Source organism: Rhinolophus sinicus, linkage group LG10 (genome assembly GCF_036562045.2).
Source record: "Rhinolophus sinicus isolate RSC01 linkage group LG10, ASM3656204v1, whole genome shotgun sequence".
Classification (NCBI taxonomy): Eukaryota; Metazoa; Chordata; class Mammalia; order Chiroptera; family Rhinolophidae; genus Rhinolophus; species Rhinolophus sinicus.
In genome coordinates this window covers 72,340,267-72,356,397 of record NC_133759.1, presented here as the reverse complement: position 1 = coordinate 72,356,397, position 16,131 = coordinate 72,340,267, and the positions used below count along the sequence as shown (strand labels likewise).

The 16,131-nt window shown below is 35.9% G+C and overlaps 1 protein-coding gene across 3 annotated transcripts in view; it reads right to left on the bottom strand.

The window, feature by feature from the left end:
• UIMC1 (ubiquitin interaction motif containing 1) overlaps window positions 1–16,131 on the bottom strand; it is a 91,738-nt gene that overhangs the window by 59,058 nt on the left and 16,549 nt on the right. For all 3 annotated transcript variants that reach the window (XM_074313429.1, XM_074313431.1, XM_074313430.1), the window contains one exon: window positions 3,420–3,510. In XM_074313429.1, coding sequence (XP_074169530.1) covers window positions 3,420–3,510 — 91 coding nt within the window. The remainder of the gene's footprint in view (window positions 1–3,419; window positions 3,511–16,131) is intronic.

Sequence of the window (16,131 nt, the reverse complement as noted above, 5' to 3'; positions counted from 1 at the left end):
ACTTTAGTCATAATAGCCAAAGAGTAGGAAATAACCCAAGTGTATATCAAATAATACATTTAAAAATGTGGTATAGCAATATATTGGAACAATATTTGACAATAAAGGAATAAAGTACCGACACAAGACAAAACATGGATAAACTTAAAAACATTAAGTGAAAAAAAGAAATCACACAAAAAAACACATATTATGAGATTTCCTTTATATGGAAATGTCCACAACAGACAAATCTATGGAGATGGAAAACAGATTTAGTAGTTACTTAGAGTTGGGCGGAATGAGGGTTTTGACTGACTGCTAAGTGTATGGGGTTTCTTTTAGGGGTGATGAAAATGTTCTAGAATTAGACCGTGGTGATGGTTGCACAACACTGTTAATATACCAAAAACCACTGTACACTTTAAATGATGAATACATTGTATGATGAATTACATGGTGAGTTACATCTTAAAGCAATTACCATAAAGAAGGAGAAATAAAGACTTTCTCACACAAACAAAAAGAGAATTAGCAACTTGTCTACATTATAAGAAGTGATAAAGGAAGCTCTTCCAGCAGAAAAAAAATACGATACTGGGATCTATGCAAAGAAATAGCCCTTGGGATAGCAAAAAGTACGCAATTCTTTATTTTTTATCTCCATTGCTCTAAAAGACAACTATCTAAAGCAAAAGAGTATCAATGTATTGTGTATTTATAACATAAGCAAAAGTAAAATATATTGCAAAAATAGCACAAAAGAGGGCAGAAAGTAATTGGGAGTTACACAGTCTTTTACACTACACGTGAAGCAATTAACAGTATTTGACGGTGACTGTGATTTATTAAATTTGTGTATTGTAAACTCCAGGGGAACTACTAAATTTTTAAAAGACATACAAATACAAGTGAAATGGAATCATAAAATAATACTCAGCAAATACTAAAAAGGACAGAAAAAGAAACAGAACACATCAACAGCTTTCAAAATGGCAGATTTTAATACAATTGTGAATGTAAAAGAAGTTGTCAGCCTAGATAAAAAGATAAAAAGGACTGTCAGACTGGATAAAAAAAGCATGACTAAATAAACAAGTAAAACCCAATTTGACTATAAAGATCCAGATTTACCAACCAGACCAACAGTCTACCAATGGTGGCAAAAACTTAACTTCAATTGATAAAGATTATCGCATCTTAAAAAGTAACTATTATCAATAATTTTCAAGTCTGAGTAAGTTGAGTACTTTCAACAAATCTAACCATAGTGACAGCCACCTCTAGACGTAATTATGTGATGTAACAACAAAGAGCTGTTTTGATTAATTTTACAAGGCTGAGAATTATACCTTAAATCACCAAAACTCAAGTTTATAGTGAAAAAAAGCCTTGTTTATCTTCAATCAACTGTTGTAATAATTTCAACTAGTTATCATACATACTTTTTGAAAAATTCACTGACATACTTGAACATTTCACATCACATTAAAATACAAAAATGTAATTATTATTGGCTTCCGTGTCCCAATCTAGCCAGCTTGCAGGGGTCCGAGGAGCTGTGCCTTGAACCACCCCCTCCACCCCTCACCCCCCTGCCTACTTGGCACTGGAAGTGGTGAGGAGTGGGCCACTGCACGCACCATGCCCTGGCCGCTGCAACCCTGGGGGCTGAGGGTGGGCACTGTCCAGACACTGGTACCAGCCCATCCCCGCTCTGCTCAGTGCATAAATTCACAAACGTTAATGGATAACAATAGAAAATGTCACTGGAACAGTGGGAAACAACAGTTTTGCATACGAAGCTTTGAGAAATGTTGTTTACTATAGTCTCCCTGAAGTTGGGACAAAATTGAACAAGATGAGTTTGGTGCTTTGGAAAGTGTGAAACCTGGTAGTGAACTCTGTTCTCTATCAGGAGCAGTAACTGAAATTAACGACGCTTTTGCATAAAATCCAGGTCTTGTCAACAAATCTTGTTATGAAGATGGCTGGTTGATTAAAATGACATTGAGTAACCCTTCAGAGCTAGATGAACTAAGGAATGAAGAAGCATGTGAAAAACACATAAAAATCCATTAAGGAATGAAAATGGAACCCTGCCCCCCCAATGAACTAGCATGAAACAACTTTAAATAAATAAATATCTTCACAATTGATCAAAACCATCAACAAAGGATTTTTGTGATATTGTAATTTATAATAATAAATATATATTTAGTCTTTGTTCCCTGGCACAGAGCTCCTAAAACCCTTGAATTTCCTAAGTGAAAAGAGCAATAAAGGTATATTTTGTTATTTATAACAAGCCCCTCTCAACCACTCCTGAGTTTATGTTAATGAGCTTACTTTTGGAAAGCCCTAAAGGATGGAGGCTGGTTACCAGGAGAATCAACCATTGTAATTAGAGGTTTGGAACTTTTAGCCCCACCCCCCAATCTCCATGGAGGGGAAAGGGGCTGACTGAAGGTTGAATTAACCACCAATGTCCAATCATCATACATGCATTAATGAAGCCTCCATAAATGTCCTTCAACTACAGGGTTTGGAAAGCTTCCGGATTGGTGAATATGTAGAGGTACTGAGAGGGTGGCACTCCTGGAGAGGGCATGAAAGCTTCATACCCCTACCCCCATATCTTGCCCTAGGCATCTCTTGTATGTGGCTGTTCCTGAGTCATAGCCTTTAAAAAAAAAAAAATAGAATGCAGTCATCTAATAAGTAAACTGTTTCCTTGAGTTCTGTAAACCATTCTAGCAAATAAAGAGGAAGTCATGGGAACTTCTAATTTAGAGCCAGTCGGTCAGAGCAGAGGTAACAACCTGGACTTGCAATTGCTGTGTGAAGTAGGGGTAGTCCGGTGGGACCGAGCCCCTAATCTGGGGGATCTGATACTATCTCTCGGTGTGGGGGAAAAACCCTACACATCTGATGACCAGAGTGAAATACTGGGAGGAAACACACAGAAGAGTTTTTCCCTTACAATTTTACTAAGTGACTTTCTAAGTAAGTCAAATTATCTCCATTTTATTGACAAGGAAACAGAGGTGGGCTGAAAGCAGTGATTTGCCTGAAATCCACATAGTAAGGGCTGAAGAGAGGATTCAAATCCAAATGTGGCTAACTCTACAGGTCACTTTTTTAAGGAAGGCACAGCTCACAGTAGCCCAGGCGGGAATCGAACCGGCAACCTTGGTGCTACCAGCACCACGCGGCCACCCCTAAAGGTCATATTTTTAATTGCACGCTCTGCCTCTAATAAGTCAATTGTATAAGCTACAGGTAATTGTGACTCCTAAAAATTTTAACAGAATCCAGAATAAAGAGGAAGCACATACATCCTTATTCAGAGAAATCTCTTCCTAATGAAGAAACACTAGTGTCAATTCTATGACTATTGCAATTTCTAAACCGTTCTCAACACAGAAATAAAAACATACGTGCAATTTTTCTTTTAGCCAAACACTTTGCTCTATTCGACTGTTTTGTCTTCGTTTTCTGCAATCCCAATCCATTCTCCTCCTTTGGTTCCTGTTGCAAAACAAGAAATAGGATCAGGATAGCTACCATTAAAAGTAGTACTCTTTCAGAAAATCTCCTCTATAGCTAAGAGGCCGCTAAACCTCTGAAGAAACAGTGGTTGTAAATATTCACAGAAAAACATTAGTAAAATATCATTTACAGTACAAAAAAATGTAGATCTAGCACCAGTAAGTACCATAGAAATAAAAATTTTAAATATATTCACATTATTATGTGTCATATACATGCTCATGTAAAAACTGGTCATTCTGCAAAATAGCAATAAGCACGCACCCAAGTTCAGAAAAAGCTTGATTCGAGGTTTAAAAATCAGTAACGTTTAACTCTGCATATTCATTTGTTTTAAATCTGTACTTAACAAAACCACAGAACAACTGAGGGAAAGTAGGCAACATTTTGTCAGATAAGGGGCTAATTTTCCTTATACAGTCATGTGCCGCATAAAGACATTTCGGTCAATGACAGACGGCATACATGACATAAGATTACAATGGAGCTGAAAAGTCCTATCACTGAGTGACATCAGAGCCATGGTAATGTCGCACACAACCAATTACACGATTGTGGTAATGGTATAAACAAATCTACTGTGCTGCTAGTCATATAAATGCATAGTACAGACAATGCGTACAGTACATGATACTTGATCACCATAAACAACTATGTTACTGGTTTATATATTTACTATATTTCATTGTTACTTTATTTATTTATTTTAAGATTTTATTGGGGAAGGGGAACAGGACTTTATTGGGGAACAGGACCCATCAGCTCCAAGTCCAGTTGCCATTTTTCAATCTTAGTTGCAAGGGGTGCAGCCCACCATCCCTTGCGGGAGTCGAACCAGCAACCTTGCGGTTAAAAGCATGCACTCCAACAAACTGGGCCATTCGGCCGCCCAGGAACTCAGTGGCAGCTCAGCAGCAGCTCATTGTCTTCATTCTAGTTGCAGAGGGCGCAGCTCACTGGCCCGTGTGGGAATCGAACTGGCAACCCGTTGTCCAGAGCTCACACTCTAACCAACTGAATGTACTCTTTCTACTTATAAAGAAAAGTTTTCCGTAAAACACTGTGCTGTGTTACACCAGCAGCAGCCTCTTGACTGCATCATTTTATCTTATGATTGATGAATCTGGTGTTGTTTTGTACAGTAACATGCTATACAGGCTTGTAGGCCAGGAGGCTACACCACATAGCCTAGGTGTAGCAGACTATACCGCCTAGGTGTGTGTAAGTCCATTCTATGATACGCGCACAACAATGAAACCTCCTACCCATGCATTTCTCGGAATGTATCCTGTCATTAAGAGGCGCATGACTATATAAAAGTGCACTTAAAATCAATAAAAAGATCAATATTTAGCCTCTGCCCATAGGAAAGAATATGATAAGACACTTCATAGAAAAACATACACAGGGGCTCATAAATATGTGGGAAGATGCTCAACTTCATTTTGGAAATGCAAATCAAAACAATTATATAGATATTATTTCCTTTTACCTATACTAGTAGTAAAACTGAAAGTGTTATATGAAATGCTTACTGTGCAAAAACAGGTACTCTCATACTACTGATGGGATAAAATAGATGCAATGTTTAGAGGGTAAATTAGCAACAACCTCATCATATACAGACCCTTTGTCCAGCAATACATTTCAAGGAATTGATTCTACAGATACGCTCACACATTAGCACAAAGATGTGCACAATTACGTTCCGAGTAGAATGTTTTGTCATTGTAAGACTGTAAACCACCTCAATCAATGCTACTCAAAGTATGATTTACACATGGGTGACAATCAGCAAACTGTTTGTTATTGGGCTGCAATAAAATAAGCACAGAAATTGAGAATAAGCATTTAGAAACCTATCCAGCAATTTGACATTGCTATAACATCCATGCACGTGATAAGAGGACTTCCATGGTGAAAGCTGCAGACCAGTCATTCGCAAAAGGACCAAATTATAATTTGTGGTATTTTAAGCTTAGTTATTTATGAAAATCTAAAGTATATAAATATCTGAAAAAATGCAGACATTTATAAATTATATTAACTATAATTTTCATTTTTAATCAAGTCTATTTTTTAAATTATGCTTTAATACTATTAGCTAAACAAGAAAAGTAAAGCTCATATTATTTATTTTTAATCCTAATTTACAGATTTCGAAACAGCTTCAGTGGATTTTTGTCATTAAGAAAAGGCAAATCTTTCTGAATGTAGCATAAAACAACCGATGATCCAAGTGATTGTGAAGAAATAAAGGGCAAAAGTTTCATTCTAGTTTTAGTTTTCAACTCACAATTTATGAAGTTTAACAATCAGAGTATCTTATTTCTAAATATACACTAACTAATGAAACTATCAAAACTTAAACATTTATCTACAAAACAAAAGAATAAGTTCAAAATCAAAAGAATTCTATGAAAGAGTATTATGAAAGAATAAGCTGAAACAGATGCTCAATGTTTCATATATAATTAGTACTTTGTAGATTTCTTACAAATACTAGATTTACTAAGATCAAAAAATTGTACACAATTGTCAAGAAATTAGTAAAAGAGCAAAGCTATCAACTTGGAAATGCTGGGTGAATCTGGCAAAGAAGGTAGCTCAAGTACCATATTCATATGACAACACAGCTTGATCACGATGGAGAAGACCAATTAATAAAACAAAGCTAGCAACGTAATTTTCATTGCAACTTCATGAATGCACAGATACTGGCAACACAGAATACTTTTAGGAAATGTGTGATGAGCTTCATGGTAGAAAAATTCTTTCAGCTTCATTTCTGACAAACTTAACTAAATTTTGAACCATTTAAAACCAACCATAAAGAATTAAACTTTTAAACTTTATGTAGCCAGAAGTAGTAACAGGAAAATTTCCTCGATTAAGGAGCCTGTGCCAGAATGTTAATGTACTAATTCCATTACTGAAAAAAGTGTCAGCTAAATACTGTGCATAGTAGAAATTATAAATTACAGAAAGATTAAGGCTAACGCATTCAATTCAAGAAAATTCTCTTTATTGTGTGATATGTAAATGGATCATAAACAACTGTTATTACTTGATGATATATAAGATATTACTAACGGAAAAAGTTCTGTGGAGAATTCTAAACTACAAAATGAATGCTTAGCGTTTCTGCAACTTCTTAAGATGTAAGTGGAAAGTAAGACTTGTTTATTTGTCTGATATCTTCAGTATTTTCAATAAACTTAATGCTCCCATGCAAGGGAGGAATTCAATGGAAGATAAGATCAAAGGCCAGAAATGAAAGATTATTGGAAGAATATTCTGCAGATTGTGATATGTTCTATAATTTTATAACAAACATCAATAAAATACATGGTAATCTTGACATTACACATCCACAAATAGTTATTTATCTAAGACCTTACAAATTTGACCTTTTGAATTTTATGTGACTTCAAAAAAAATTAGCCTATAGGAAATTCATGGATCTCAATTTCATTTCTTTCAAAAGATAACTGAAATGTAACTATAACTTTACAGGAAAAATTGCTGGGAACTGGCTACCAAGAAGGATCAAAGATGAATTTTGAAATACAGGATTCCAGGGGTTGCTGGTTCAATTCCCACATGGGTCAGTGAGCTGCACCCTCCATAACTAGATTGAAGACAACGAGCTGCTGCTGAGCCTCCAGAGGGGCAGCCGGATGGCTCAGCTGGTTAGAGTGCAAGCTCTCAACAACAAGGTTGCTGGTTCAATTCCCATCCATGGGATGATGGGTTGCACCCCCTGAAACTAAAGATTGAAAACGGCGACTGGACTTGGAGCCGAGCTGCGCCCTCCACAACTAGATTGAAGGACAACGACTTGGAGCTGATGGGCCCTGGAGAAACACACTGTTCCCCAATACTCCCCAATAAAATTTATTTTAAAAAAAAAGAAATACAGGATTCTAGCTCATTTTGAATAAAAATTTTAAATACCACAATCCTATTGAAAGTGCTTAAAAATTCTTCTTCCTGTTCCAGTAAGATGGTAGATTTTAATTAAAGTACAGCAATAATTTATTAAATATAAGGAGTCTAAACACACCAGTTTTAAAAGAGTAATTGTCAGATTGTATAAAAATTGACCAAATCATATGCTGTCTACAAGACAACCAATTAAAATATAAAGACACAGACAGGTTAAAAGTTAAAATACCAACAATGGTGCAGGGAAACTAGATACCCACATGCAAAAGAAGAAAGTTGGACCCCTATCTTACACCATATACAAAAGCTAACAAAAAATGAATCAAAGACCTAAATGTGAGATAAAATTTTAAAACTCTTAGAAGAAAGCCTGGGGGAAAGCTTCATGACGATGGGTTAGGCAATGATTTGTTGGATATCACACCAAAACCACAAGCAACAAAATAAAACACAGATAAACTGAAGTATTTCAAAATTTAAATCTACTGTGCATCAAAGGACACTATCAACAGAGTGAAAAGGCAACTACAGAATGGAAAAACAAGTACAAATCATTTACCCGATACGGTGTTACTATCCACAATATATAAAGAACTGCAATTCAACAACTGTGAATACACTTAACGTCACTGAACAATACACTTAAAAATGGTTACAATGGTAAATTTTATGTTATGTACATAGGGTGCCAAAAAAGTACATACATTTTAAGAAAGGAAAAAATTGTATTAAGATTGAAATAATATATACCAAAAACAAAAGATGAATATAAGTCATGTGTATACATTTTTTTGGCTCCTCCAGTATATTTTCCAACTTCAAACGCACATTACTATCACACATCATATACAAAAATTAGCTCAAAATGGATCAAAGAAGTACATGTAAGAACTAAAATAATAAAGCTCTTAGGGATCAATCTCCAAAAGCACAAGCAACAAAGAAAAACAATGGATAAACTGGACTTCAAAAAAATTTTGGACTTTTGGGAATCAAAGGACACCATCAAGAAAGTAAAAAGACAACTCAAAGAAGGAAAGCAAATAGCTTCAGGTGGCTCCTCAGCCCTGCCTGGCGGTGCCGGTCTGTTGGCACAGAATATAAAAAATATACTTCCCACTCAACAACCAAAAAAAAAAAGACAGGCAATGCAATTTATAAATGGTCAATGGACTTGAATAGACATTTCTCCAAAGAAGATATACAAATGGCCAACAAGCACATAAAAGGATAATATCATTAGCCATTAGGGAAATGCAAATCAAAACCAATGAGCTACCACTACGTACTCAACTGGGAGGTTATAATATTTTCAACAGAAAATAAGTGTTGGCTAACATAGAGAAATTGGAACCCTAGTATTGTTGATGGGAATGGAAAGTGGTGTACACGTTGTAAAAAAAATAATAAAAGGAATGAAGTACTGATACATGCTATAGTATGCGTGAACCTTAAAAACATGTGTTAAGTGAAGGAAGCCAGCCACAAAAGCCCACACATATTGTATGATTCCATTTACAGGACATGCCCAGAATAGGCAAATCCACAGATACAGACAGCAGGTTAGTGGTTGCCTAGGACTGGGAGTTTGGGGGAAAATGGAGAATGACTGCTAATAAGAACAGATTTCATTTTTGGTTACCAAAAATGTTCTGAAATTGATTGTGGTGATGGCCGTACAACTCTGGACATACTGAAAACCACTGAACTATACCTGAAATTAGTGAATTATGCAATATGTCATATCTCAATAAAGGTGTTACATTGAAACAAAAAAGAATGCCGCTAGCAGTCGGGATGGACATTGGAGGTGTGAGGGTAGCGGAGAAGATGAGAAATAGTCCGCGGGAAGTGCAACAACAACCTGTGCCAACAGACCGGCACCGCCAGGCAGGGCTGAGGAGCCACCTGAAGGCTGTAGTCGGCACTGCCGTGCTGCTTAGGTAGAAACACAGAACAGTGGAGGGTTGGTTGGACTGAACCAAAATTGGGTTTTGCAGGGAGTAGAAGAGAAATTAGAAATAAGCCGAGAGCATATTGGAGGGAATTGTTAATATGATAACCGTGAGGACTAAGTTAGGTAAGAGGGAAAGTGAGGACGTGACAGGGTAATGGGCAGGGAAAAGGTGACCGACCGTCTGGAGTTAGACGTCCTCGAGGGCTGAAGAGTTACTGGAGTTAGGCTACTCGAGGGCGTGAGCTGGAAAGACTGGTGGTGGCCACGGTGATAAGAGAATAGACATCTGAAACTGAGACCTTGCAAGTGGCACGATTACTGACAGGCTCAACCAGGGTTCCTCCCTGGAACACGGAACACGGAAGATGAACAGAACAGACTCTTGTGACCTTACTTCTCCCAAGGATGGTACAAAACTGGTACCAGCCACTTTCGATGCAGGCGGTGCCGCAGGGTATTAGGCTTACCCCTCTCTCAGCACCTGACCTGAGAAAGGCTGAGATAAAAGGTGTGATCTACGGGAGCGACAGCCCAGAGGTCGAGCAACTGAGAGGCCCGAGTATCGGACGGATCCTACCTTAGGTCGAACCCACAAAAACTGCAACTTCCTGTGCTTCAGTCTGATACAGTATATATTGAAATCACCAAGAATGATGGCAGGCGTGGTGAAGAGAAAGACGGTGAGTGACGTGTGAAAATTTTCAGTGAATGGCTGGGCTGGGACGTGTGGGTGGCTGGTGGGGGGCAGGTGACCAGGAAGATAGGAGATGACTGCTTCAGGGTCGGGTAGCACGATGATTTGTGCTTCACACTACATTTTTCCCGTCGCCTGGAAGCAACAACGAGGAGTAAGAGGATATGTACCCCACCCCCAGCCAGTAGTACTGTGATGTTAGGAAGAAGAAACAAGCCAGGACTTGAAAAGGTCCAAGGAGAAGCACTCTCCTCAGAGGATCTTTCAGTGAGAGCAAGACCACGAAGGGAACTTTCAGAGGACGTTGGGAACGGTGGGAATTTTGTTGATCCCTGACAGGAATTCCAGAGGGAGAGTAAGAATAGGTGATTGAGTCAGATCAGAAAAGCCCCCTCCCCCCCCAGGTGACAGATTCGAGTCAGGCGGGGATGAGACTCTAGGTGATGAGAGATGCCCGGGAGGCTTGGATTTCTCGGTGTCCCAGGTAAACAGACTTAAGGCAGGATACTATTAGTCCTGGTTATCTCTTAAAGGAGCAGGGCAAGCCAGCGGACCTATCTGTAACGGCAGAATATCTGTGGGTCAAATATGGAAGCGAGGACTCGTCACATGTGGCTGTTGAGTAGTTGAAATGAGACTGAAGCAACACCCCAAATATGAAAAGAACGTCAGTGAACTGTGGGACTATTTTAAGTGGCCTAATATACAGTCTCTGTAGGGGGTAAGGGGCAGGAAAAATATTTGATGGAGTAATGGCTGATAATATTTCAAACTGATTAAAATTATAAATCAACAGATCCAGGAAGTTCAATGAACCACAGGAACAAGAAATACCATAAATTTAAAAAGCACATCACACTAAAATTGTTTAAAACCAGTGATAAAGATAAAATCTTAAAACCATCCAGAGAAAACAGACATGTACAGAGGGAAACATAAGGGTTACATCAGATTTCTTGTTAGTAACAATACAAACAAGAAAACAGTGGAGCCAAATCTTTTAAAATACAAAGAAAAAAGTATCAACCTAAAATTCTATAAGCAGAAAACTCTTCCAAAAATTAAGGTTACTAAATGTAATATGGTATCTTGAATTAGATCCTAGAACAGAAAAAAAGGTCATAGTGGAAAAACAGGTGAAACCAAATAAAGTGTGGAGTTTAGTTAATAGTAATGTACTAATTTTAATGTCTTAGTTCTGAGAAATGTACTGTAGTAATGTAAGATGTTACCTTAAATTAAAATCAGCCATATACCCAGAAGCAGTTTTTCCCAGCCTTTAGCTTAGGCACTGCTTCAATGTTTTTTGTACAAAAAAATAGCTTACTGATTCAGTAAATATGTTCTATCTCTTCAAATTCTTTTGCAGATATTAACATTGAAGATTTTAATCTAAAGTTATTATGTTTGTAAGTCCTCAAACTGGTAATAATTAAAATTTTTCATTTTTTGTATGTTTATTAATTCAACATTTATTCAACATTCAACATCACTGAGCATCTTGCTATCTGTCAGATACTATTTTAGGGGCTGGAGATACAGCGATGAGCAACACAAACTTGCTGTTCTCATGGAACGTATATTTTAGTGAACCCTTTCTTAGTTAAGAGCATTAAACATATTTTCCTTTGGTACTATAAGCCGTAAACCTTTTTAAAAATTGGCCAACTAATCACTGTCTTTCAAGTTGTTTTTCCAACTTGATTTAAATGGTTAAAAACAGATTGTTCAGGAATTTTACAAACAGCTCCAACTTCAATTGTCCTATCTCTAGGTCTCCCCAACCATAGAAATAATCCAGAAGTTTTGTCATTTCAACATCCAAACTATTCCAAGACTTTCTTATACCCTGAAGATTATAAAAATTCTTTGTCTTAGACTATGTCTTAATTTTTGTTTCAGAACATTGTCACCAAATGGATGATAACAATGCTTCTGTATTTGGTATCTGTTGAGACTAGAAAGAATTAAGGTGTATTTATGATGACTTTCCCTACAAAGTCCTTTTTAGTATTTTAGGGATAGCATAATAATTAAATTCTTGAGTATGTAATTAATATTTTTGGAGGTTTTAAACTACCAATTCAATTTAATAGATGTACAACTATTCTGGTTATCTTTTTTTCTTGAGTAACCTTTGGTAGTTTGTCTTTCAAAAAATTTATCCAAGTCTCAGTTGTCGAATTTATGTGCACAGAGTTTTTGTAATATTCCCTTATTTCCTTTTCATGTTTGAGTCTATAATTACCCTCTTTTATTCCCAGTATTTTTATTTTTATTTGTCAATCTAGCTAGAGGTTTATCAATTTTATTGATCCTTAGAAAGAACCAGCTTTTGTTAGCTGTAGATTTTTCATAGATGCCTTTTATCAGGTTGAAGTTCTCTTCTGCTCCTAGTTGCTGAGAGTTCCAATCAAAACTGGATATTGGATTTTGTCAGTTTTTTCTCCATGTATTGAGATGAACTTATAAATTTTCTTTTCAAGTTTGATAATGGTGAATTACATTGATCTTTCAATGTTAAACAAATACAGAATTCTTGGGATAAACTCCACTTGCTCATGATGTATTATCCTTTTTAATATTGTTGGATTTGATTTGCTAAAATTTTATTTAGGATTTTAGTAGCTATGTTCATGAGGGTTATTGGTCTGTAGGTTTCTTTTCTTAAAATGTCTTTGTCTGCTTTTGATGTCAGGGCTAGTTTGGCTGTATTAGAATGAGTTGGGAGATACATCTTCAGTTGTTTGTAAGAGTTTCAGTAGAACTGGTATTATTTCTCACTTAAAGGTTTCATAGAATTTACCAGTTAAGTCATCTGGGCTTGAAGTTTTGTTTGTGTGAAGGACTTCAACAATTTCATTAATACATATAAGGCTATTCAAGTTATCTCCTTCTTGTGTGAGTTTTGATTGTATCTTTCAAAGAACTTATCTATTTCAACTACATTGTTCAATTTCTTGACATAAAGTTGTTTACAATACTCCCTTATCCTTTTTGTAAAATCTGTAGAATGAATACTAATATCACTTCTCTCATTCCTGATATTGATCATTTCTTTTTCATCCTCATCAGTCTGGTTTATCACTTTTGCCTTATTGATTTTCTGTTTTCTGTTTTATTTATTTCCACTTTGATCTTTACTATTTTTTTTCTTCTGCTTACTTTCTTTTTCTGATTCTACTTCTTAATGTGAAGGCTAAAGTCATTAATTGGAGACTTTTTTTCTTTTCTAACATAGGTGTTTAATGCTATAATTTCCCCTTAAGTGTTACTAAAATGTCCTACAAATTCTTAATATATTGTGTTTTCATTTGCATTTAATTCAAAATACCTTCTAATTTCCCTTTTGATTTCTTCTTTGACCTGTCGGTTCTTTAGAAGTATGGTATTTAGTTTCCAAATATTTAAAATTTTTTCTAGAGATTTTTCTGTTACTAATTTAATTCCATTGGTCAGCTGTATACTTTGTACAATTTGAATCCTTTTAAAATTGATGGAGGGCCGGCCCAGTGGCTCAGGTGGTTGGAGCTGCGAGTTCCTAACGCTGTGCTCGCCGGTTCCATTCCCACATGGGCCAGTGAGCAGCGCCCTCTACAGCTAAGATTGTGAACAACAACTCTCCCAGGAGCTGGGCTGCCTTGAGCAGCCAGAGGTTGGTGTGAGCTGTCCTGGGCCGCTGAGTGGGGCCGTTGGCTGCTGTGGGCTACTGTGTGCCGCCATGAGCAGCCGGTGGCTGCCGTGAGCAGCCCACCAACAACTGGAGACCGACTGCCTCAGCCGGGGAGAGCACAAGGCTCATAATACCAGCAGGGGCCAGGGAGCTGTGTCCTGCACAACTAGACTGAGAAACAACGGCTTGAACTGGAAGGGGAGAGAGGGGGGAGGTGGAACAAAGGGGGGAAAAAAGAACATCTTCAAAAAAAAAAAAAAAGCAATTGATGGAAACTTTTTATGGCCCACAATATCATTTATCTTGGTTAATAGTCTGTATATACTTGAGAGGAATGTGTGTATTGGGTGGTGTTTTCTGTAAATGTCAACCTGATCAAGTTAGTTGATAGGGTTGTCAAACCTATATCCTTACTGATATTCTGCTGATATTTTGAGGGCGGTAGTAAAGGTTTTTACTGTAATTGTGGATTTGTCTATTTCTTCTTTTAGTTCTATCAGTTTTTGTTTCATCTATTTTGAAGTTTTGCTATTAGGTGTGTAAACATTTAGGATTTTCACCTTTTCTTGATAATTGACCCCTTTATCATTATGAAATAACCTTGTTTTATCACTGGCAATATTCTTTACTCCAACATCTACTTCTTTTTTTTCTGAATAAAATTATTAAATAATATGTATAGCAAACATAGTAATTCAACACCTCTATCAAATCAATCCACTTCAATAAAGAAAAATAAATGAACAGAAAAACCTGTGTCTGCACAGTACATGTTCTTGGTGTGTAATTTAAATAGCAATACTTTAAATTAGTTGGTTATATATAATGCCAAGTTATTTTTCTTTCAGAATATCTTTTTTGTAGTAACCTATTCTAGCAATAGGACTTAATACTGTTTCAAATAAATAGAACTGTCACACCAAACCAAACAAAAAAACTCAGAAACCAAAAAACTGTAACTGAGATAATAGTTAATGACATCTACTTCTTATGGCATTAATATGGCTACTCCAGTTTTCTTCTTTTTTTTATTGATAGGAAAAGTCTTTAGTGAAACAAGCTTACATGTTAACATTACTTAACTACAATAAATCTGTTCAAATTAAAATTGTATTAAGGACCAAACACAGAATGATTGGTTTGTATAATTCCTTTAAAACAATGAGTCCTAGTTCCATTTTATGACCTCTGAAAAGCAAAACATCCCATTATTGAAATAATTCAGATTTTCCATCTGTAGATGAAAACAGTTATCCATGAGGTAAAAACATACAATGCATGTCACATGCAAACGCTTTTTATTTGTAATTTAAAAACCACAGGCCTGCAATTATCTGTTTTATATTAAGCCATTTCCCCCCATTTATTTAGTTTTACAACATGAAATGTATCTTTTAGTTATTGAAAATTACCAAATGACCTAATATTCAAAATGGTATTTTAGAAACACTATCCTTTGGTTAATATAACCCATTAATTTTGTTTTAACATTGGTTTATCCTGATTTAGTTCACATATGTTTATATATAGACTATCAAAGTACTAGTCACTCTTTTTTCACTGCCTTGAAGAAATGGGTATTTCCATTCTTTTTAACCCTGTCACGTATATGATGCAGAAATGAGAATAAAATTCCCCTCTAATATAGCCATATTTTCAGATAGGTTAGTTTCCTTATATGATATTCAGATTGACTATACAAGCATCATGGATTTTTTTTTCTAATTAAAAAATACTACTTAAATCACTTTCTTAATGAGTGTGACTTTAAAACAAAAACAAAAATAGACTTTTATCATTTCGTTTTGAATTTTATCTACTCGTGTTTACATAGGATCTTAGATGATTGATTTCAAGAGGATTAATAACCTTAGAGCCAGATTCATTCTTACATATAACCCATTCTGCTCTTTTCGGGAAAAGTCACGTGATTTTCTGAATGCCAAGGCATAAAATTAATTATCTTTAAAAACACATGAATTTTTTACTTTGTAAAGTTGTCACTTCAACCTAAGATGGTTTTCTGGTTATGATATAGAAAGACATACATACCACACATATTATTACAGAGAAGCGGGGATAATGTAACACAGTGTAGAGTGGGAGATTATAAATGAACTTTTGATGAAAGGAGAGGGTCAGTACTTATATATAGAAGTAATATTTTATCTATCATAAAAATTTTCAACTTCTAGAAAACACATGAATGAAAAGACAGTTTGTAAATCCAAATTTTTAAAAACTATGCACAAAAACTATAGTATTTGGGGGAAAGGTTTATACAAGTAGTTTTTAAAATATTTTTTTCTACTATCAATTACACATTAA